Raw genomic sequence first — 24,731 nt, 5'->3', positions numbered from 1 at the left:
TAAGTGTTTGTGTACAGAGCTTCATAAACTGAATTGTATTCACATTCTCATAACATACATCACTGATTGGATAAGAAAATAAACATTAAAGCACCTTGAAGTTTACTGAATCTGTATTCAGGTGTTACCTTCAGCAACTTGATTATACTTCAGTTGTCAGACAGATCAGATGTCCAATCAGTTTTCAGACCTGTCTTCACAAACGCCTTCCTTTGCACTCACTGGTTTTGCATGTAGACATGTCATACACATTTGACTTTGTCTTCCCTGGGTAATGTTTGCTTGAGATAACTCTGATGTTCTTTTGGCCAACTCTAGGGTCATGTTGGGCTATGAGGATAAGGTTTCTTTTCCTGGAGAGATTCTGAGATCAAGGCAGGCAGAAGACTGGCACTGACACTGGTGCCAGGAGATAACAGAGAAGTGTAGACTTCTCACCCTACAGAAATTGGGGACCATTTGCGACATGATCTGGTACTAGTAAAAAGTGACCAGCATACACTATTGGCAAAATAATAACGACCTGGCAACAAAACCAGTGAAAGACCCTTCGCACGCAGGGTGATGTCTACAGTCATTACTGGAATATTGCTGCACCCTTGTGATTTAGTGTCTTGAGGTAAGTCAAAGTTACCTTACGTTTTAGAACAGGGGTACTCAACTGGCGGACCGCGGTCCGGATCCGGACCCGAACGCGATCCTGTCCGGACCCAATCTCATTCCTGATTAACTGGATACGGACCAAAACAAAACTGTAGCATTTATTTCAGGGCTATTGAAAAAACACTCCGTCACGAGTGTTACGTTCGCCACCCCCGCTCAACAACTTACGTTCGCCACCCCCCCCTGCTCAACAACTTACGTTCGCCACCCCCGCCGCACCGGACCTCAGGTCACAGGTATCTGCCAAAATTGGACCGCGGACAAATTTAGTTGAGTACGCCTGTTTTAGAAGCAGGGCGTGCATAGTCAAGCCATGTAGGAACGTGTAGAATGGGCTGGAATAGAGTAGCAGGTGGGCCGACATGCACAAAGATAAGAAAGACTACTCGCTTGTACTGACAATGATTCGGGGCCTTCCTAGTGTTGGTGAGGAGACTCCCATGGTGGCCTGGTCTACCCATGCAAAGAAAACCCGAAGTTGCATTCATCTCAATGGATTCTATGAAGAGCAGTGAGAACCGAGGGGTGTAACCTAAACACGGGGAGTCAACTCACGCACCTTCTCTCAAGTAACACTAAGTTCCATGATACACCATTTAAATGCACCATAGAGCTTTTATTTTTACCATAGCTATAAAAGCCATAGGGAACTATGAAACTGCACTTAAAAATCATCTTCTCTAGAGATGATTTGCTCTGAGGAAAGACATCAAATGCATCTGTGAACAGGTGAAGATGTTTGAGACTATTGTGAAGTGGGTGGTTGGGATGGAAAGCTGTATCAACGCACATAGCACTGTAGCAACAATCCAAGGTCAGGCAGTTGATACCCCAGCTCAGAATCCACCAAGCAAACGCAGAGTGATCAGAAAGTGGACACAAACAGTGAGAAGAGAAAGATTTTTTAGGCACAAAGCCAGAAACATAGTCAGCTACACAGTCCAGGGTTGTAGTGTCAGGTATAGCAGGGACAGAAACATGATTGACATGCACGACAGGTAGAGACAAATTCAACACAATGAAATACTAGATAATAAAGATGGAGCAGAACACTCACTGCGGAGTTGTGGGAACACACAGAGACCAGCGAAGGTGAACTGAATACACAGGCTAACAAGGGGAATAAACCAGACATATGTGAAACCAATAAAGAGGGGCAGAGTTACAAACAATGAGGTGTGAACACAAATTAAAACAAAAGGGCACATGCTCGGTGAGAACACGGACATGACTGACAGTTGTGGGTGGGGCCAGACATGACAGTTTTTCCCAGTTTATATTTTAGATGTCTATCTAGCTATCATAATTTGTGAAAATTATTTTTATAAACATTTGTGATATTTTCTGTTACATTATTTTGTTGTTTGTTATCATTTTATTTGTTGACCAAAACCGTTTCATTTTAGCATTAAAGTAATTTAATTTTAAAGTCAACATGATTAATTTATGCTTTCCTGTGGCAAACAGATGCTTTCAGAATAAACACATTGTCTTGAAGATCACATTATGTAAAGTAAATGCTTAAATATTGACGAACCTGAATGAAGAATGAACTAAAGCTTTATATATTGCTGATACCAATTCAGTCCACCTTAAATACGTTCAACTTTGAATTAGGTGAGGCAAACAGTAAACCTCTAAATAGGCTGTTTTAGCATTACTAAACTTTATAAAGTCGATTATATATATTCTCATTATTTACACTGGCCTATGTAAAATAACTTAATCTTTATTTATCATTTACCTTAAATTTGGAGATGAAAAATAAACTTTTACATGCATTAACGCATGTGAATGAATACATGAATTCACCTGCACCTACTGCTGTTGTTAACTGCAGGTAATCAGGGTACAGGAGAGTAGGACCCAGATCGAGAGTGTAAGATCCAGAACTAGAGTGTAGGATTACCTCCACTTTTCCACATTCTCAGTAATTCCACTTCCCATTTAACATGTTTGTGCTTCTCCTGCAGATAAGCCACATGTTTATTAGATATGTTGTAAAACATTTGAATGATTAAATGTAACTAATAATAGGGCAGTTCAGTTATGCCCAACGCAAATTTGGAACCCTCAGTGATTTCACATGAAAAAGGTTAGTCAGGATATTATTACTAATGATAACTATCAAAGGCATTTAAAAAGATTGTGGGTTATCCATCTTTTTTGTAGAAAAGCTGCGGTATTTCAACTGAGGTTTCCATAGCAACATAGAAAGGACTAAATAGAAGGAAATAAATCTAAAATTACATCAAATATAAATACAGAATAAAAAGTACAGGCAGGCATGTGACAGTAAGTGAGGCACTGTGCACATTTTGTGTGTGCACTGGTCTCATCGTTACATGTCAATGGATGTAAGACTGAGTGCAGATCCTTGTATATGTAGGCAGTTGGGATTTTAAAGTGACACTGCGGTCACTGAACAGTGGTGTGTAATTTTAAAGTGACAGCATGGTTTGTGCGCTAGTCTGTGTCATTAGCAGCAAAACAGTACATAATATGCAATTTAAGTACAAATATGTCAGTACATTGCAGGCATGATACCAGCATGATATACCAATTTAAAATATAATCTTATAGGTTTAAAATCTGTGGCATCTTCGCAAATTGGATGAGGAGGTTTATTGTTCTGGGACAGAAACATGTCCTGAGTTTGGCAGTGTAGACAATGGTGGGCACCCGGAGGACAGGAGAGTGAGAAGGTGGAGGCAGGGGTGTGTAGGGGGCAAATGGTGATGGCTCTATGGAGACAGCAGGAGCTCTGTGTTGTTTTGAATGGGGGCAGCTGGGTTCTATTGTGTGTCTAGGTGCAGCTGATGACCCACTACACAGCTGATGTGCCTGCAGCCGCACTGCTGATGGACCATGTGGAGATGTAGCACAAACATGCTCACAATGTTTACTTTCTTTAGCAACCTCAGTCTTCTTTATCAGTGCTGTGGTTCCGCCCGTCCATGAGACATCCTCTCCCGGCTGGACACCCAGGAACCTGAAGCCTCTTTCTAACACGCCTCCATTGATGGAGAGTGGAGTGTGTCCATCACCTTTCCTGAAGTCGAGTAAAGGCTCTGTGGTCTTGCAGGTGTTAATAGATAAACTGTTGTCTGAAAAAGACTCATCGTTTTCTGATACCAACCGCCTCACCATGGTGTTGTCCACACACTTTATGATGGTGTACTGTGAACAGGAACACAGCCGTGGGTGAAAAGAAGAGCTCACTTTAACTTATTTAACATTTAATTGAAAATTATGCCATCTTATAAGTCATTGTATATTCTACAATAATTAATCTTCAGGGTAATGAAGATTTGTAGGTCTATGTGTAAGGATATTCCAATGGTTTATGGGATTGTCCCCTATGTACTGCCCCTAGTGGTCATGAAGAGTAGTATTCTTCCTCATTGTTATGAAGAATGTGTTTAAAGTTTTTCTCAGTGTATGAGTAGTCTAGAAGCAAGATGCACTTTTGATTAGGTATTAACTAAATGTTTTGTCTTTACCTAAATGATACCAAAGAGTTTTATGATATTATTCACATTTACTATTATATACTGTATCAATAAAAACTATAGATAGATAGATAAACCAGAAGTGCAAAATAGTAGCATAGTGCAATTGTAAGGAGTGCAAATAGCGCAAGTGGTGCAATGGTTGATGGGAAAATGCCCCTGTACCTCCTCCCAGACAGTAGGAGGTTAAACATTGTGTGCTTTGGGTGACAGGGGTCCCTGATCAGGTTGGTTGTCAAGCTCACAAGGTAGGTAACAGTGCACCAGTGGTGCCCTGGGCAGTTTTCACCACTCTTTGTAGTGCCTTCCTGTCAGCCGCAGGGGGGCGTCCATACCACACAGTCATGCAGCTTGTCAGTACACTGTCATTGGTGCATTTATAAAAGTTTGTGAGCATGAGAGGGGATAGATGTCCCCTTTAAAAGTCTCCTCAGGAGATAAAGACACTGCTTCACCCTCTTAACCAGACGAGAAGGTTCTGGAAAGATCTTCCGAGATGTGGACGCCCAGGTATTTGAAGCTACAGACATGTTCTACCTCAGTTCTGTTGATCTGGACAGGAATGTGTTTCCTGTATTCTACAATGATCACATTGGTTTTCTCTGTGTTGAGGGAGAGAGGTGTATGTGTCCAGGTTAGTGTGAGAGTTCAGAGTGGATTGTGAAGATGTCCTGTAGAGCGGCGATAGCCCCTTCTGGCCATACTGTCCTTATTGAGGTTTTCACACATACTTGGGGAGCAGGAGCAATGAGGGGTGATCAGACTGTCACAGGTGGGGGATGGGAACAGCTTTGTATGCATCTGTAATGTTGGTGTAGACATGGCCCAAGGTGTCTCCTCTGGAACTTGAGTGATGAATGTGTCCCGTGACAATAAAAACTGTGTCTGGATGCACAGTTTGTTGCTTGCTGGGACATGAAGAAGTCCCAGCAGCAACTGTACTTCCTGAGAAGGCTGAGGGAATCTGGCATGCCTGCCAAGACTCTCAACAACTTCTACAGGTGTACGGTCGAGAGTGTTGTTACCAGCTCCATCACAGTCTGGTATGGTAACTCCACTGTTAAGGACAATGCTTTTAATTTTCATTACAGCTGTAGTCTCACTACCGTTGTGGTTTAATCTGTAGTTTTTCATTACATCTATAGTTTAATCTCTTTTAGTTTTATCTATTTTTTTCTATGTGTGTAGTCTTTGCCTTGATAGCAAAGTAAGAATTTCATTAGCTGAGAACTCTCTTGGTAGATAAAAGGGTCTGCATGTAATCATCAAGTACTCCAGGTTAGCAGAGCAGTAACTTTCGGTTACAGTGGAGTCTGTACACAACAGTCTATACACCAGAGTATAGTTGTTCGGTTCTAATTCTGTCCAATTCTGGAAACACTGATATCCTGATTTTACTGAATACATGTGTCTTCTGGCACAGTTCTTGATTCAGTGCAGTTGCCTTTGTGCACAAAGAACCGAATGCAAAGTTGACACTGTGACACATGCTTCTGAGAAAAATGGCTAAATTTAGAAAGATTTTTAGAAGTTACTTTTACCTTATTGTAAGTTTCGAGTTGTCTGTCATGTTTCTTGTTTGATCATGCCGATAAACAACAAAAACAATTTTATACGTTTCATTGTCTTTCATTATCTCACAAGAAAAGGAAGCAAAGATTTGGATGTTTCAAGATCAGAATTTTAGCAAATCTGAAGAAAATGGTTGTGTGGTTTGGACTAATGTCACTCAAAAATGTACTTTGTTAGAAGAGTATAGAAGAATATACTGGAGATTACATGAAACTTTACAACCAGTGATGGCTTAGTTACCTTGTAAAAGTAATACGATTACTGATTACTCTTTTAAAGAGTTACGTTTACTCTTTTTAAAGTTACGTTAATGATTACTTGATTTTAAAAGTAACTACGTTAGATTACAAGTTACAAGTTAGCAAAATCAAGAATATTAAACTCAAAATAGACAATTAAAAACATAAATATTCTGAATCCGAACTTGATTTTGATTTTTTTAACTTGACCCGTTTGACCAGTTAAGAACTACAACCCCCAGCATTACGGACTCATCGCGCACGTTACTGTGTCTTGCAGCTAAGAACTACAACCCCCAGCATGACGGACTCATCGCGCACGTTGAGCGGTTGACGTACGCTGGCTTGTTTTGGTCGTTTGTTTCGATATCCGGCTCTTAAACCTTGTCGAAGTGTTGGACGTTTTAACTGAGGTAGGTGTGATTTTTTACCCTCTTCCCCACCCCACCCTAACATCCAGCGTACAGAGACCTGAATTTAACCCACTGCTCAGAAACTGATTTATGGTGAATCTAATCTAAACCACAGAATATATGCGTACGGCATTTTTGTTTCTTGTCTAGTCGACTAGGATGATGTTAGCATAGCTAGCCGGACTACCATTGGCTCAAACGTAGCGCGCTAGCTAGTTAGCTAAGTTAGCTTAGTTAGCTAGCTGCCTCTTTAGCTAGCTGGTCGTGTAGCGTTATATGTGCGTGTGTCAGCTCTGATCCTAGTCACCCGAGCTACCAAAGTTTACTGTGATCCGTTAATACGCGCACCGAACACCGCTTTGACCATCTTGTGCTCCACGACTGGTCCAGTCAACTTGTTTGTGGTAGTTTGTTGCGTTGTTTACTCGTAGCTCGCTGCCAGCTAAGCGATAATGGTGTTTAGAGGACTGCAGCCAGGGCGTTTACACGTTTATCCGGGATCAACGGCTCGTTTACGACTAATCAGACAGATTAAACCCGCTAATGTCGGTGTGACGTTTAAATGAAAGTCCCAAACACCTCATGCGAACACTAGTTAGCTACTGTTCCACTTATTTTCATTATGTATCGAGGTACATTTATGACCAACGCTTTCAAATTCAAAAATTTCCCTCTGGGATCAATAAAGTATATCTATCTATGTTAAAAATGTAAATATATGCACAGACTGTCTAATATGTCATAGGCACTTACAGCTAGAACCTGGCTTGTTTAGAGCTGTGCAGGATCAGATAACTTGGAAACACAAATGAATATACTATACGACCAACCGTAACTAGTTTTGTTCGGGATTTTCTCTTGCAGGATCATGGTCTTCTGATTTCAGCTCCCTTTGTGTGTGCATGGGTGTTTGTGTGCAAGAGAGAGAGAAAAGGTGGAAGACTCAGGGAGTCTGGCTGGCTGTCTTACCATGGCTGATGGAACCAGTGATGACGATGTCATTCATTTGGCCAGTTTCAACACACATCGCAGCCAAGGTTTCTGTCACATTCCTACACTAAGTGTGTGTCTCTCTGTAAATGTAGCTATGATTTGTATCGCAACAGATCCAGTACCGGTGCTTTGAGCACATGGCTCAAGAGGAAGTAGGAATTTTCTGGGAATTCCCTGTACATTTCTATGATTCAGAAGCCTTGTCTTGAGGCAGGCGTGGGTTTGCTGCATGAATTTGTCTTTGTGTGTTCTCATTAGGTAACAGATCAACAGGGAGCACCTACATAACCATATCTGATGATTCTGAGGACGAGCTGGTCTCACTTGTACCAAATGATTCTGTTGTGGTCAGAGATGATGATGATGAAAAGGACGAAGTTACCATTCTGGAGGTATCTAAAACCTCATGTCACTCAAATGAAACGTGGTCAAATTGGTATAGGTGTAAAAGGTTTTTCAACAAGTGCTTCCACGGTCTCTGGTGGTTTCATTAGGAGATGGCTCTGCTGTGTTCTCCTCCACAGCCACAGCTAGTGCCTCACCGCAGCCTGATCCGGCCTGCTGCTCAGTGGGGGAGCAGCGCGTCCCAGAACCAGGACCCAGCGCCAGGCCCGAGCCCCGTGGACCCGCAGCCTCCACACGCCTCTGTAGCACCTGCACAGCCCACATCAGGAAACGAAGCCATAGGTGTCTTTACCACGGACCACAACCCTGTACCTTCCACGTCTAGAGACAGCGTGTTGCTCAGACCTCACTTTGCTGCTGCAGGCTCACTGCCCTTACCCAACGCCCCTCTGCCCGCCACTCAGCCGGCAGAATGGGGCACCGCCCTCTTCACCCCGGCGGTCACTGAACTGCCCGCTCACCCTGGCACGGACGTCCAGATAGCAGGAGCCAGCCTGCAGAGAACTGAAAGGTACGCAGGGCCCGCAGCCCCGGTCCCCCCTCAGGAACGACCCCTGGTCCCACCCCAGCCCGTGCATGCGGCGCCGGAGCCCGAGGCGGCCGTGCTCCAGCCCGAGGACCGGCAGCGGGTTGCCCCACCCACCCCCGCACGCTTGCAGGTCCCGGCAGACGAGGAGAGGCCTGGCCCCTCTACAGCCACGCTGCCTGCAGCACCATTGGCCTCTGAGCAGCAGAACAGTGTTGAGTTGCTGGTGAAGAGAGTGGTAAGTCTTCCAGCAATATCTCCATGTAGCTCAGCACTCGACGAGCGTCGTTTGTGTCTCGTTTTTTGCAAAATCTGTTTTTTGCGCTGTAAAGATATCTGATTTGATATCAATATAACAACTGACTTGGACGTTTTGGAAAGCCCTCGGGGTTCAGCAAGCAGCTGCTGGTGGCTTTAGTAGGGCAGCCTGCAGTAGAGATGGTTTGTGGTTTGTGGAATGTGAAGTTTGAGAGGTATTCCTGGCTGCTCTGGCATCTCTGGCACTTGCATTGTTAACATGCTCAGTGCTTTGATTGATCAGAATGAGTAGTTGCGCTCATCATTCTGCATAACTAATGCGGCGCCTCAATGTGACCAGTAGGAACGGTTATCCCATTCACATCCGTCACTGTGACATACTGCCTTCTTCACATAAAAACATGTATGCCATCACTACACATTAAATGAGTTTAGACAGTTTCCATGTTGATTTGGTTAAAAAAATGGTGACATTAATATTATTGAGGTTTCAGTTTGAATTTAGAAGGAGAAATGGAAAACTATCACTTTAATCAAAAATAAGACTTTCATGTTTGCCACAAGTTCCAAAGAGTGCCAGTACTTTCTCATACTGCTCCACAGACCTTTATGTTGAGAGGTTTCCATCACAGAATGGGCAGGTGTGTACTGGTGTTGCAGGAGTTGGATTTTGCCTGTGTGCTTTTCTTTCATACAGATTTCTTTTTTGGCATTCATGCTAATTAGTATGCTTGCCTATTTGTGACCAGTGCACACTTTGTCTTTTTCTTTTTGTGTGTGTGTGTGTGTGTGTGTGTGTGTGTGTGTGTGTGTGTGTGTGTGTGTGTGTGTGTGTGTGTGTGTGTCTGTCTGTCTGTCTGTCTGTTTTTCGTACTTGTGTTCACAAGTATGGTTAGATAGTGAGGGAGTTCTAGCTTGAAAATTATACATAGAGTATAAATATAATATTGATCTAGGTCACCGGTCTAGAACACCTTTCTGTGATGGCCTAAAGAAAAAAAATTACAAGAACACTTTCACATATATTTAATTCATTATTGCATACATATTTTTTATGCACACTAAACTTACTGTTTGCCTGCTCAAATATGCCCACTTATTTTTCTAAAACATTTTAAGCATTCTTTAAGCATTTTCAGTATTTATACATTAATATTTTGAATACACATTTATTTTAGTGGAGATGACATTCTCACATACGTAGGCGTAATTTTCAGAGTACCCATATTTATTTACTTAAAACTTATGCTTGTTTGCTTAGACAATTCATATCACCTGTATATTTATGAGAGTCCTCAACAAACAAATGAGCAAGAGGTTGTTCTGTAAATAATTTCCTTTTGTTTATTAGAAGGCAGACATGTTCTAGCTCGTGCAGTTCTCTGCACCCTCAGCAGACATTTGATGGGTAGTTTAAGAGTTTTTTCATTCTGTAGTCGGTGAGACGGGTCTGTGGGTGAGACGGGTCTGTGGGTGAGACGGGGCTATGGCCACATGATGAAGCGCCTGCAGTGTTTGACATGCATCGCCACTAATCTCCTACCAGCACAGATTGTTGTTGTTGGGTTTGTTTTTTCTGACTGCCTAGATGTGGTAGAAAAAAGCACAAAGACCTGGATGTTAGCTGCTTAATCAGTGGGCATTCTACAAACCAGTAGTTCAGTATTTGTGACGTTATATAGTGTGACCGCACGTCCTCTTTTAGGGGCCTAACGTGTCTGTCTCAGATGAAACTTTTCTTTCACGTTAGTGATTGCTTCCACATGGGGCAGGAATGGTACGATTGTGTTTGCGTTGCTTTGACCGTTCTCCACAGGTCCTGCCTTCTCACATGCTACAGTTGAGCAATCCAGTACCAACCCTACACCCAGCCAGAGAGCACACGTGAAGTTTAGCTGTATGGCCGTTTTTATGGTGCCTCAGCAAGACCGAAACATGTCCAAACACAGAGCTGATGGTGAAGTTGTGAGGGTGGGATTGTTTTTGTGCAGTGTCCATTTTCGTTGTGTACAGAATGCCTGTGATGCAATGATTTGACATAAATCTGTCTCCTTATACTCACTCCCCTTAAACGCAGATTAAACTTTTTAGTCTAATGAAACTGAAATGAAAAACAAAGCGGAGTTTGAGTAAATCTGTATTACTCACATGCGGCTTACACATCTGCCTCATTAAATCTGCATATGACTAGATTACCACAACCTTTTGTTCCCTGTAATAAACGTTACCACTCGTCTGGCCGTATGCGGTTAAAATGACCACAGGCAGGTGTTTTGCTAGCAGTCATCACTAGTATATCCTTTAGCTCCTAATGTTCAAATGATACAGTGGCCGTAAGATGTATTACAGAAAGCCCACAATAGTTTTCGCCCCATATCATTAGTTACTTTACAACTGGAAAAGTTGTTTTGGTCTGTCTGATGAGCTTGGACTTGAGTTTTGCTTTAGGTTGCTGATATTTAGCGTTGAGGGTGTTTCTAGCTTGGCTTGCTGTAATTGTACTGGGGTCCTGCTCCTGAGCTCTGCTACAACATGCGTGTTGGTGCTCTTCCCTTTAATCAGGGGTGAATAACTGGTGTGCAGTATGTCTGCATGCTAAACCTGATCAATCTGTTTCACAGCTGGATCTCTTCCCAGACGTACAAGAGGCTTACGTAGCAGAACTGATAGAGGGAAGTAACCTCAAAGATTTAAATGTGTAAGCCATTTAACCTTCCTCCTCCAGGTCGCACCAGTCAGTTTCTAAAGCATTTTGGGTTCACGTTAGATTAAACGCATTATTTATTTGTTTAATCCAGATTATGCAATATGCTGTTGGAGAATCCTGATTATCCAAGGAAAGCCAACTCTGGTCTGACTCAGAGGAGTGTTCTCCTGGAGACAAATGACACTGAAATGCAGGTTTGTACAGTTTCTCTCTGTGAGCTTCAGGTAAAATGGAATGATGGTTCTCAGGCTTATTGTGGCCCAGAGGATGTAAGGAAACCCTACTCTGTTATGAAAGGACTTTTTCTTGATCCAACCTGTTGATTATTCCAGAGTGGGGGAAAACAGTTTTTTGAGAGTCTCATTTTCTCATTCAGGAAAGTGAGAACTATTTTGATTACTCCAAGTTGAAAACTCTTGGGCAGGAGGTTGTAGTTCAAGCAGCAGACATGCTGATGGGAGACTTCAAAATGCTCAGCTGCCAGGATATCAAATGGGCCCTGAATTCCCTCAAAGGACACTATGCAATCACCCGCAAGGTACCCGAGCATGGGAGTCTCACGACGTCTCACGACGTCTCGCGACTCATCTCCTTTGAGCTCTAGAGCTCTACTTCTCTGCGTGTGAACAGTTGTTGTCGTGTGTTCAAGGCCTTATTTGATGCCCTTAAGAAGTGGCAAGAAAGTTCCACTGATGCCTCAGGGAAGAAGAAGAAGAGGAAGGAACCCAACGAACGCTCCTTCATCGAGTTCAGGTTTGAGCAGGGTAAGTACACACTTCTCTCACCTCCAATTTCCTTGGTTGATAATTACATTTCCTACCATACATCATCAAAAGGCCACTGTAGAAGTGACTTGAATGCCGGTAACCAAACTCCTGTTCCTAGGGTCTTTGAAACTGGAGAGGAAGATGTATTTCTTGGAGAAAAACCGAAGATGGTGCAGGAGCTTTGGCGCGGTGCTGGAACCATCTCTGTCGAAAGAGCTTCAGTTCTACGAACAGAAAGCAAAGGAACTGGCCGAGGTGTGTTTTTGACAGGAGCGTTTTTGACAGTTTCAGCAGACTCTAGGTTTCACTGTGCTCCTTTTAAGTCAGCCATGAGATGGAGATCATAATGGGGGGGAGGGGGCAGTTTTAAGGATGTGGCAGTTAATTGGGAACTGTGTTGTGCCTTTGACTTCTGCTTTCAGCATGAAGATTTCCTCCTGGCTGTGCAAGTGAATGAGGAGCAGTATCAGAAGGTGGGGTTGGGGAGAAACTCCACCCTTCATCCCGGGATTGTTAAGCCATTTTTGTTTACAATTCTAAGTATATTCTCAATTGTTGTGGGAGACGGTCCCAGTGTTGGATTGTCTTTCGATATACAGAGTTTACGTCATACTATTTGAATGTTCGTTAGTGTTGTTGTTTACACTCATGAGTGTGATTAGGAGCTCTGTGGTGCCTCTTGCTGATCTCAAACCTCCTACAACCGTTCAAACCATTTAAATGATAAAAATGAAGAGGAACGAATATTCCGGGGTCTCTGCGTCGACCGTGTCTGTTGCCGTGGTGACCCGAGGCGCCCCGAGTCATGCTCCGTGTGCCCCGCAGGACGGTCAGCTGATCGAGTGCGGCTGCTGTTGCGGAGAGTTCGCCTTCGAGGAGATGACGCAGTGTTCCGACGGCCACCTCTTCTGTAAGGAGTGCCTGGTGAAGTACGCACAGGAGGCCGTCTTCGGCTCCGGACGGGTACGTGGGGTCGCAGGGCGTGGCTTCTGGGCCCCACAAAGCACGGCGCCCCGGGTCAGGGTTCTGCCAATCGCGTATCGCGATTACTGTTGGAGGGCAGTAGTTATGGTTTCCTGTTGTGAAAGTCTCGCTAGACTCGTTCTAGTCTCGCTAGCGGCACGTTAGGCTCTTGATGCTGCTTTCCTTTCATAAGGGGGCGCTGTTGTGCATGTTTGGGTTTTACCATTGTGGTGTGATCAGACAGACCACTCCCCTTTTACATGGAACATAACCAAAAGTAAAAAATATGGAAAGTACCTAAAGTGCACAAGGGCTCAACATTGTTGTTTTCCCTTTGAAATGGGAAGGTGGAGGTATTTTCCAAACCTCTCTCAACCATCTTTCACTTTCACACCCCACCAGCATTGAGTGTGTGTGTGTGTGTGGATGAGCCCACAGCCCGGTGGGTTCCCTCCAGACCGCCGGTGGCGGTGGTTGGGCGCACGCGTGTGCCCTGCGGGTCCGAACGTGTGGCGTGTTCTTGTGTTCCAGTCGGAGCTGAGCTGCATGGATGGCGGCTGCACCTGCTCCTTCCCCACCAGCGAGCTGGAGAAGATCCTCCCTGACAACATCCTCTGCAAGTACTACGAGCGACAGGCCGAGGAGGCCGTGGCTGCCACCTGCGCAGACGAGCTGGTCCGGTACGTCTGCACCGACCACATACACACACACACACACACACACAGGCTCCTGAGAGGTTACTCTGTTGCTGATCTTTGCCTGTTTTCCAGGTGTCCATTTTGCAACTTCCCTGCTCTCTTGGACAAAGAGATTTCTCTCTTCAGCTGTCCCAATCCTCGCTGCAGGAAGGTTAGTCTTTAAGTTGTTGGGATTGCTTGCTGTTGAATGGAAGGGGCTTGGTGTTTAGGTGGCCGGGCCCCTGTGCCACCACTAGGTGGTGCTATGGACCTCTCGGGTCGGCTGCTGTTGGAGGCCAGCAGGTACTGAGGCCAGAGCTGGACCGGCGTGATGGATTGCGTGGGTGGACCTAACGGGGCTCCTGCACTGGCAGGACGTCCTCTGCTCACTTGACCTGCGTCATGCGGGAACAACGGCGGAGGCATTTATCATATCCGCCACTCTCAGGACCTTACAGGCAACTTAACCCGCCTGAACTGCTCAGCGCAATCAAACAGGTCAATGCTCCAATAAATCAAAACATCGTATCCCATTTGGGAAAGAAACTTAAATCAACTGCTTCGTTTGTCTCTAACTGGAACAAGGAGCGTTTAAACACATTCCAGTGGAGCCTGTGGTGTTCAGACACTTAAATGTCGACATTTGATGAATTGCCAGGGAATGGTTTCAGCATGCTGTGTGAGCTGTAGGGGTTTTTGGTGTGTGTGTGGGGGGGGGGGTGTGTGTGTGTGTGTGTGTGTGTGTGTGTGTGTGTGTGTGTGTGTGTGTCAAGGACACTGTCCAGACTGCTTCTTCCTCACCTCAGAGGTCCAGAGAGGAACCACATGCTCTTTGACCCCCTCCCTTCACTGTTTCTCTTCTCTGTTCTTTTTCTTTTTCCTGTGAACGTCTCTCCCTGGTTGGGTAATGGCGCCAGCCTCTGTGACTCCTCCCCTCCCCTCTCCTCCCCTGGTGGGGGGGGGGGGGGGGGGGGTTATCCCTGTGGCGTGAGTGAGGACGAGCAGCTCAAACACGCAGCTGTCGACTCGGTGGGAGTCATTTACTCAAAGTGCCTTTCCACATAAACTTTCCCCCATGCAAAGTCCACCATGACCTACTGTGAAGAGTCATGTGTTCTGGTTTGTGTGTGGGGCCCTTAAATAGTCCAGTGGGATAGACTCCCGGTGACTGTCCTGTGTGTCTTACTGCTAGGAGGGGGGGTTTATAAAGGGAGGGGGGCCTCAAGTGTATGATTTAAGGGCCTTTCACAGTGGGGAGCGGGATACTCAAGTACACCCTCCACAGTTGGACTGAACTAGTGTACCATGCTTTGGTGGGCAGATCCACTCGTGATGGGTAGTGTGTAAAGTTCCTGTGGGATTTGTATTATACTGTGAATCTTCCAGAGCTAAATATAACTGCTTCTCCCTGTTAAAAAGCCCTTAGGAATGAGTACATTACAGATCCTGCTTACAAGTGTAGTGCACTAATTATGCCACCTGTTCCAGAGTAACGCAGTATCCAGTAGCTCTTAACTCAGATTTGCGTTATACTTGTATTGTACTACACTCTGAACTTGGGGCTGTGTCTCAACTCTCAGCTCTTTTTCTGCATTAAGTGCTGGACACTCCCCCAGAGCGCCCCCTGCTGGTGAAGCACTTCTCCCTGGCCTTGCAGTGCTGGCTCTGCTGAGCGGTGGTGGGGTGTGAGCACACAGGAGGACCAGGATAGGGGCGTTTCCCCCCCCCACACACACCCTGCCCAGACTTTCATAAACGTCCAAGTGTGCGCCTGCGGGCGTAGGCGAGGAGCTCGCGGGGCTTTTGGCTGTGCGAGCGTGAGCCGTCCTGCGATTTGCCGGATCAGAGCGGCTGCCTCGGGGGAGGGGGTCCCGCGTCCTGCGGCTCCCGCGTGTGCGTGTTCTCTGACGGGAGAAGCTCCTGCCGACGGCACGGGCGTGATGCAATGTCTGGCAATCGCAGGCTCTTCCCTGTGAAGCTTTGGAAGTGCCTGTGAGCGCAGCACCTGCTGGAGCCAGCGCTAGCGGCCATGTGCGTTTCCCCCACTAGCGCGCTGGGCTCAGCGTGGGCCTGGCGCGGAGCTCGGAGCCACGCTGCACCGTGCGGGGCGTCTTCAGGGCTGTGAGCAGCACTCACCGTGTAGGACCGCAGGAGATGCAGTGGCCGACGCATATGGGAGGAATCATCTTCAGTGCTACTAAATTGTCTATTGTGGGTATTATGACCACAAACACGTAGATTAACTTCAGCGTGTTCGCAGAAAAGGGTGCTTGTTTTCTTCCTGCAGTACACACTTCCTCCACACGGTGGCAGTGTTGCGCTGAAGTGCAGAATGAGAGTGCCTCGCCCCAGCTGCACAGCTGCTTCTGGTTACACACCCCCTCCTCCTGCAGATCATCACACACACAGGGGAGGGCGGGCGAGCGGGAACAGACCTGCCGGACACGCCCTCCGGCAGCGTGCGTGTGTGTGTGTGTGTGTGTGTGTGTGTGTGTGTGTGTGTGTGTGTGTGTGTGTGTGTGTGTGTGTGTGTGTGTGTGTGTGTGTGGGGCCCTTGGCTGCCCTCTCCGACGCTCCCCACAGATGTGTTTAACGCTATCAGCCCAGGCCTCCATTTTGATGCTGGTCTCTTCGTCCTCTGGGTGTCCCGAGACAGGGGGAGTTGTGGGGGGGGGGTTAGTGTTGTACAACCATGTGACCCACTTTCTCTTCCCTGCCCTTTCTGGCACTTTTTGGGATGTTTTTGTTAGCTGAAAGCACCTCGAGCTGAACTGCTGTCACCAGCCTTAGTACAAATAGAGGCAACGTACACGGTGAATGTTCAACAGCCTCAAAACATGCTGATTTAGTTTGTGAAAAACCGAATGCGCAGCCAGTGTCCAGCGCCTGCCCTTCCTCTTCCTGCCAGGGGGGGCAGTGTCCCCCACACCTCCTTCCTTCCTTACACAAATACAGGCCACGTTGTTTTAGCTTTGAACTCCACCCACATGCCTCCACCCCCACCTCCCCACGATGGCCTTTCCGTTGCTGCACATGAAGAACACGCTGTCTCCACTCCAGAGCCCAGACCTCCTTCAGCTGCTCGGGTCTGATTGGCCAGACCCAGATCCTTCCCGTTTGAAATGTAGAACGGTTTAAGTGTGACACAGATCCCCCCTCCCCCGCCAAGGCGCCCATTCTTGTACGTGCACATTTCTCAGAACGCCGTTACACGCTGAGTGAAAGCAGAAATGAGGCGTTTTTTTTTTTAAAGCTCCGCTGTGCTGACCACAGCTGGCAGCCTCTGTTTCCGTGGCCATTGTGTTGGCTTTCGCACGCACGCACGCACGCGCGCGTGTGTGTGCTTGTGTGTGTGTGCGTGTGGGGTGTGTCACTCCACTCGCCAGCGATTCCATCTCACGAGAGATGAAACGTCTCGTCTTTCGCGTCTGCGGGTCACGGACGTCTGCGGTGGCATTTTCTCTAGATGTGCCTTCAACCTTTTCCATTTGCTCTTCAACGCCAGCGTTCATTTAAGCCTTTTATGGCAACTCCATCAATCTGCGACTGTTGGCAGCGAGCTGTAGTGGAGACGTTCACGAGCCATTCATGAGCAGAACAAGCTCCACCCTGCATCTGCTTGCCCCGCCTACACCATGGGGGGGAAAAAATCCCTTTCAGTCCTCAGCTGTGTAACCACCAATGGTGCGAGTGTGTGTGGGCGTGGCCCGTGTTCCCCGGGGCTGAGGTGGGACGCGGGCCGGCCCCGCCCCTCCACAGTGCCGTGTGCGAAGACATTAGCGGTCGCAGAGACAGCAACCCCCCAATCAGAGGCGCCGCTAATGTCTCCTCCTGCCTTATAAGGGCCGGCTGCAGCTGGGGGGGGGGGCGCCTCCTCCTGCAGCATGGGTGGAGTGGGGGAGGGAGGGAACGGAAGACTAGACGGTGCTATTACACGCTGTGTGTGTGTGTGTATGTGCGCGCTAGCCTGCGTGTGTTCAACAAACCACATTCGTTTCACAGGGAGCTGTGCACTACAGCCTGTTTGTGAGGCGCTTGCGTTCGGCTGCCGTTTGGCGTTTCGGGTCCAGCCGTGGTGCGTGTGGTGATCTGCAGGGCGGGTCCGGCCCCGTGCTCCAGAGCGCCGAGGGGGACGAGGGGCAGCGGGCGCGTTTGTCCCGGTGTCCTCTGTTAACCAGTGGCTGCCGGCTCAGTGAGGAGCAGGAAGCCAGAGCTGCTGTGTGCAGGCGTGAAGGCTCGCGTTTCCCCCGCATTTCCCCAGCATTCTTCCTCTGTTTTCAGAGGTCGTTTTTCTCGTTTGTCTTGAAGCTCAGCATGTGGTGCCTGATGGCATGCTTAGCACGTGTGTTATCTCTCTCTCTCTCTCTCTCTCTTTTTCTCTCTCTCTCGATTTGAGTGTGATTCTTGGTGTCAGATTCTGCTAGTGCTGTTCTTCGGTTTGACTCTGGAAACATTTGCCCTGGTTTTCCACTGCCATCACTCAGACAGCTGAACAGTGTCTGCTGTGGATTCCAGCAGCCGTTTAGCCAGAGCCAAACAACTGCACGAAGCCTGCGGTGCACCTGGGCCACAGGGTCCATCTCCAGCTTGTCTCCTGAAGCCAACTAGGAAATGGGGCAGGCTCACAACACCAGGAGACCTGCCAAGGTCTCTGGGCCAGCCCCGCCCCTTTCCAGCCGCCACTCTGAGCGATCCAGGAAGTGTTGGCTCAGCACAGAGGTGTGCTCTTTCACTGTGGTGATGTCAGCATGATGTCACTGCCATATTTTTAGTTGCACTATATAAGCCAGGGTGCCGCCTTGCTCAGTCTGCTCACTGTCTTCATACAGCGCTCTGAACTTCTGTAGACAAGAATGTGCACTATCTGAGTCTCAGACCGTATCTTCACTGTATGCTCAGGGCACAACACCCATTCAGGCGCCACTGGAGTTAAGAAACCTTTAGCAAGTGTTAAGAAGCCTCTTTTAGTTTAACAGTGGTGTCCTAAAATGACTTCCACTTTTTTTTGTGAAGAAAGAAAAGGAAGTGAAGAAATGTGGAAGGTTTTTGTAGGTGGGGTAACTTGAGTAAAAGGGAAATTACTGAGGGAAGAGGGTGAACTCCAAAGGTGAGCGAGTTCAGAAGCGTTTGCGTTTGCGTAGTACAGGTCAGGGTTTCGCTCGGCTCCTCATATCTGGCCTGACACGCTCCCTCCCTTTTACATCATTGGGCGGTTGCTCCTTGCAGTGTCCTTGGTCTCCACCAGGGGGCGACCCGTCATCGTTCTACCGTTCAGCTGGAGTCCACACCACCGCTCCCATATCCGGCCTTCTCTGCTTGGCTCAGTGAGCTACATCTCATTTTTTATGAACATGCCAGTGTGTTTTGTTCCACCAGGACTAAAGCATGGGACACCTGTGTGAGGACAGTGTCTGTCCATAAAGGGGCTGTGGAATGCAGTTCAGGATGGACATTTTGAAAGGTTGTGACCATGTGATCCAGAGCTGTGGTTCACCTGAGGCCTCTGACCATCAGTACTGAGAAGTGCTGACTACACACACCCTGTCCAAGCTGCCACATGTCATGTGCCATTGGCATTAAAATTCACTGTCTTCTTAAAATATTTATGCTAGTGCCATTTAGCAGGGTGGAGGCAGGGGGGGCGTTACCAGGCAACTCAAGCAGTGGGAGTGAAGGACCCTCCATGGGCCGTGGCCACATCTGCTGGGTGTATGCCCCTGTCTGGGCTGAGGGGAGGTGAGGAGAGGGGAGGAGAGGAGGAGAAGAGAGGGGAGGAGACACTGGTGCTGTTTAAAGCTTCATGACATGGCAGCTGCTCTCACACAACGTGTGTTCTTTATCTCCGATGTCGGTGTACAGCTAACCGCTAACGCTGCACAGCAACACTGTGGAAACGAGCACGACTACGGCAGGTTCTTGACGCCTCACGAACCCGTCTCTAGACCCGTGGTGGGCGGCCCTGTGTGGCGGGAGAGCTGAAAGGTCATGAAGTAGCGTGGTGAATCGTCTCAGACGCAGAGCAGCTGTGTCCTGCGTCTGCTTGATGTCTCCTGCCAAGACGCTGCTTGTGTGAACTGAGTAGGCGTCTGGGCTGCGTTCTGACCCAGCTTCACACGGCCCAGAGACGAGGGGCTTCCGCAGCGCCGGGCCGCATGTCCTTCAGAGCAGCTGGAAAGGCAAAGCATGGGCAAGCATGACTAAAATGGAACAGATGAAGGTGCTGTTTCCCAGCAACCAGCCTGGGCAGTGGCTGTAGCCAGTGAGGCGAACCCTCTCTGCAGAAGCTCAGAGTGGTTGTGTGTGGTCGTGAGCACGGCAGCGTGCACCAGCGGCGGATGGATACTGAGGTGTGAGCGTGGCGAAGCCCTCAGCCTTAATGCCAGGGGCCAGTGGCCTGTGCCGTGCTGCCTGAAAGCCTTCCCATGATTCCCAGAAGGCCAACTTCGGTACCGGTAGCGAGATTGGGGCGTGGTGGCGTGGTCCTCAGTCCGTCTAACAGCTTTAACATTGAGGCGTGTGTGTGTGTGTGTGTGTGTGTGTGTGTGTGTGTGTGTGTGTGTGTGTGTGTGTGTGTGTGTGTGTGTGTGTGTGTGTGTGTGTGTGTGTGTGTGTGTGTGTGTGTGTGTGTGTCATCTTTCCATAGGAGAGCTGCCGCAAGTGTCACGTGGTGTGGAAGGAGCACGCGGGAAAGACGTGTGAGCAGGTCATGGAGAGAGATGAGATCCGTATGCGGGTGGCCTTGTGAGTGCCTGTGTGAAAATCTGCATCCAGGGTGCTTGTGCATGGCAGGGTTCCTTCTCACGCACGTCTCTACTGGAGCCTTTCCTCATGACATCATCATCTCCAAGTCCGCCTTCATCCTCAAACGCTCCCCACGACTCCCCTCGTCTCCCCACAACTCTTTTCTACTCCCCTCGACTCCCCACGACTCTTCTCTACTCCCCTCGTCTCCCCACGACTCTTCTCGACTCCCCTTGTCTCCCCACGACTCTTCTCGACTCCCCTCGTCTCCCCACGACTCTTCTCGACTCCCCTCGTCTCCCCACGACTCTTCTCTACTCCCCTCGTCTCCCCACGACTCTTCTCTACTCCCCTCGTCTCCCCACGACTCTTCTCGACTCCCCTCGTCTCCCCACGACTCTTCTCGACTCCCCTCGTCTCCCCACGACTCTTCTCGACTCCCCTCGACTCCCCACGACTCTTCTCTACTCCCCACGACTCCCCTCGTCTCCCCACGACTCTTCTCTACTCCCCACGACTCCCCTCGTCTCCCCACGACTCTTCTCTACTCCCCACGACTCCCCTCGACTCCCCTCGACTCCCCACGACTCCCCACGACTCCCCACGACTCTTCTCTACTCCCCTCGACTCTCCTCTACTCCCCATGACTCTTCTCGACTCCCCTCGTCTCCCCACGAGTCTTCTCGACTCCCCTCGTCTCCCCTCGTCTCCCCTCGTCTCCCCACGACTCTTCTCGACTCCCCTCGTCTCCCCACGACTCTTCTCGACTCCCCTCGTCTCCCCACGACTCTTCTCGACTCCCCTCGTCTCCCCACGACTCTTCTCGACTCCCCTCGTCTCCCCACGACTCTTCTCGACTCCCCTCGTCTCCCCACGACTCTTCTCGACTCCCCACGACTCTTCTCGACTCCCCACGACTCCCCTCGTCTCCCCACGACTCCCCTCGTCTCCCCACGACTCCCCTCGTCTCCCCACGACTCTTCTCGACTCCCCACGACTCCCCACGACTCTTCTCTACTCCCCTCGACTCTTCTCTACTCCCCACGACTCTTCTCTACTCCCCTCGTCTCCCCACGACTCTTCTCGACTCCCCTCGTCTCCCCACGACTCTTCTCGACTCCCCACGACTCTTCTCGACTCTCCACGACTCTTCTCTACTCCCCACGACTATTCTCTGCTCCCCTCGACTCCCTGCTGAGCCTGCACGCCTAAGTGTTCCTGGTATGCAGGTGCACCATCTCCCCATCCTCCAGCAGCCTTTAAGACAGGCGCAGGGTGGCGTTTTGGAGGGGGAAGCTGCTACGATGGCGGCCTGGATAAATATGTGGAGCAGCACAGCCTGCTCTCTCAGCCGGTCACTTCCTGGTCTGGACAGGATGTTGAACAGCGCTGCTTCCTTCCTGTCTTTGGCTGGAGGAAGCAGGCGGCTCTGTGTGAGCTATCCTGTTTACCCCGCGTCCTTGACACCTTCTTTCTTCCACAGGAAGTGGCTGTGCACCGAGGTTAAATTAGACGCGCCTCTGGGTGGTTTTCTTAGCGACCGGTTTTTGACCGATCAGAGTTCGGCCGGCTTAATCCAAATTTGGTGGCGAACTCGCGTGTGCGTTGTGTGTCCCGCTGCAGCGAGGAGCGGATGACGGCGGCCCGGGTCAGAAAGTGCCACCAGTGCTCGGCGGGCCTGGTCAAATCGGAGGGCTGCAACCGCATGTCGTGCCGCTGCGGGGCCTTCATGTGCTACCTGTGCCGCGAGCCAATCAACGGCTACCACCACTTCTGTCAGCACGCCCGCTCGCCCGGGGCGCCCTGCCGACACTGCAAGAGGTGCTCGCTGTGGACGGACCCTACGGTGAGCAGCCCCACACACACACACACACACACACCTGCTGCGCTCTTCCTCCAGTGCTTACTGGGGCTCTGGTTCACCGCGCTCCTTCTTATGTAAGTGCAGTAACCTGTGCCTCCACTTGTGCCTCCACCATTGTGTCGAGTTGTTGATCTTCTGAGTAAACACTTGCAGTCACAGCCCAGCTGCACGATGACCCTGGATACGCGCCGGGCCCATTCAGGCCTGGACTTGTATCCGTGAACGCTGGCGAGCGCTCCGGTACCACACCTTCTGTTAATGCCTGTCACTGGCCTTTGAATAAGGGCCTTTGAATAAGGGGAGGGGTCAGTCACGTGATCTGCCCAGGTCGCTTCGATAACAGACACGCCAGAGCTCGGCCTGCACGTCAGCTGACTAATGACCCAGAACCAATGAGCACACTCCTCGTGTCTTACTCACATCTACCGTTAGAGGTTTGTGGTGCTACAGGCCCATGGGTTCAGGAGGCATGATGGAGTATGCTTAGAGTACTCTTCACAACACCCTCTTCAATTATTCAATTATGGCTGGAGTTTTTAAAGGTTTATGCGATCCTCACAAAATTAGAAATGTCTTTTGTTGTAAATTATTTGATTTCTATATGAACATGCTCTGTTATTTTGGCCGCGGACCATGACATTGTCTTAAGACCTCAGCATGTTTCTTGAGGAGATAACGTTCATCTGGCCTTGGCGAACGTTATGATGTAATTGTGGAGAAAATGAACATCGTGCGTAGGCTTTTGTTCGCCAGGTCACGAACATGTCGGTTTCGCAAACTTGTCAGACGAAGATGCTACACATCAAAACCTCCCATGCTACTTGCAAGTGTGCAAAGGTGCTTTAAGTTTCTTGCGATGCTTGAGAACTGTTTCGCAGAATATGCCGAGGCATTTACCAGACCAGCACCTCTAGGGTGTAGATGTGCAGTAATCGGAGAACAGTCAAGAACCTTAGCATTTGTGCGCTCTCTCTCTCTCTCTCTCGCCCTCTCTCTCTCTCTCTCTCGCCCTCTCTCATTCTCTCGCCCTCTCACTCTTTCTCTCTCTCACAGTCCCTTACTCTTTGTGTTTCTTTAGCAAGATGACGAGCGAATAATCCAGGAGATCCAGAAGGAGGGTGAAGCCGAACTGAACAAGAAGAGCAGTCAGTCAGGTGAGAGGCCCCGCCCTCCCTCTCTCCCACGGCCCGCCCACAAATACGTGCTCATTTCAATGGCAGAGCTTCAGTAGCAGCTAACAACACCCCCTCTCCCTCAGACGCCACGGGGAAGAGGGTGGGTCCTCCTCCGGAGCCCGTCCCAGCCAAGCGGCCACGCTTGATGCAGGCGGTGGCCCCCAACGCCGCACGGCCTCCCCTCCTCATCCCCCAGGTGATGCTGCCGGGCCCCGGGGCCCAGCGGCTCTTCCTGCAGCCCGTCGCCGCCCCCTACGTGCCGCCACTGCCCAACATGGGCCCCGCCAACTACAACATCCCCAACGTCAACTTTGACTTCAATCTGCCTATGCACTATGGCCCGCCCCACCGCTTCTTCAGACCAATCTGAGGAGCCGCAGCGCGGGAGCGGCTCGTAGTGCCCGCCCCTGCACGGGCCCCGCCCCCTTTTCTTTCCATAGCGTGCCGGTTCAGGAGAGCGTGGAACTGCAGCAGAGTGCCTATTCCACTGGCTTCTTCCCGTTTGTTTGGAAAGGGTTTTTGTTTTTTGGTTTTTTTATTTTCTTTTCTCTCCTTTTTTTAACAGTATGTTTAATTCATGCACACAAAATATTTTCATTTGAATAAAATACGTTGTATGGACTTATTTGTTGCTTGTTTATTGCTGTTTATAGGACTCAAATGAACAGGACTCGGTGTTCAAATGAACGTCTAGAAGAAGCATCATTCTGAGCTTCTGTGCAGAACGACCTTCCAGGAGTCATTTCTTAAAGTCCTCTCTGAATTCAGCTTTTGTTGTACTGTAGGCTAACCAGCTCTGTCCTTAGTGAGACACTTAGTGAGGGAGTTACACCTCCTCACTGCTGTTTTGCAGGATCCTCTTTTGTTATATAGCCAAAACCTGTAAAGCAATGTCACCTTTGCGTCCCGTCACTGAGAAACGTCCTCCATCACCAGGAAATGGATGTTGAAAGTGTTGGGAAGAGGTGCGTGCAGACCTGGAGTCTTACCTGCTCATGTTCCTGTTATATGGTGTCTGCTTCCTGGTTGAAAGTATTTGAATAGTTCATTTTACTGTTTGTTTCTCACCTATGTTTTGCATATTGTTTTCCCCCGGTTCTGTTAGAGCCAGTACATCACGCATCGCTGCGGTAGCTCCCAGGTGGGGACGGAAAATCATCTCTGCTTTGCACTCGTGTGCACAGTGCTGCATGTTCGCTGTAGTGTGTTGGTCCTTCCGTGTGGTTGTCACTGACGCCACCTCTAGTGCCTCAGAA

The 24,731-nt window shown here is 48.9% G+C and overlaps 1 protein-coding gene across 2 annotated transcripts; it reads left to right on the top strand.

Moving 5' to 3' along the window:
• Nucleotides 1-6,266: 6,266 nt before the first annotated feature.
• On the top strand, nt 6,267-24,096 carry rnf216 (ring finger protein 216). 2 transcript variants are annotated; one of them, XM_077009178.1, is made up of 17 exons: nt 6,267-6,399; nt 7,264-7,436; nt 7,651-7,784; nt 7,917-8,561; nt 11,203-11,279; nt 11,380-11,482; nt 11,665-11,826; nt 11,938-12,052; nt 12,174-12,310; nt 12,478-12,528; nt 12,881-13,018; nt 13,550-13,698; nt 13,789-13,867; nt 20,339-20,436; nt 22,060-22,282; nt 23,379-23,454; nt 23,559-24,096. In XM_077009178.1, exons 2-17 carry the CDS (start codon nt 7,370-7,372, stop codon nt 23,843-23,845), a joined length of 2,541 nt encoding a protein of 846 aa, XP_076865293.1. In that variant the 5' UTR covers nt 6,267-6,399; nt 7,264-7,369; the 3' UTR covers nt 23,846-24,096. The 2 variants fall into 2 exon arrangements, with proteins under 2 accessions (XP_076865293.1, XP_076865294.1); XM_077009179.1 differs by lacking the exon at nt 6,267-6,399 and adding an exon at nt 6,413-6,492.
• The last annotated feature ends 635 nt before the right edge of the window (nt 24,097-24,731 follow it).

This window comes from Brachyhypopomus gauderio, chromosome 6 (genome assembly GCF_052324685.1).
Source record: "Brachyhypopomus gauderio isolate BG-103 chromosome 6, BGAUD_0.2, whole genome shotgun sequence".
Taxonomy (NCBI): Eukaryota; Metazoa; Chordata; class Actinopteri; order Gymnotiformes; family Hypopomidae; genus Brachyhypopomus; species Brachyhypopomus gauderio.
The sequence above is the reverse complement of the archived record's forward strand: the minus strand, read 5'-3'. Positions and strand labels throughout refer to the sequence as shown.

Coding starts and splice junctions, on each gene's coding strand:
- rnf216 (XM_077009178.1), top strand. CDS start 7,370: ATGGCTGATGGAACCAGTGATGACGATGTCATTCATTTGGCCAGTTTC. Junction 8,562..11,202: donor AGTTGCTGGTGAAGAGAGTG/GTAAGTCTTCCA, acceptor TCTGTTTCACAG/CTGGATCTCTTCCCAGACGT. Junction 13,868..20,338: donor CCAATCCTCGCTGCAGGAAG/GTTAGTCTTTAA, acceptor ATCTTTCCATAG/GAGAGCTGCCGCAAGTGTCA.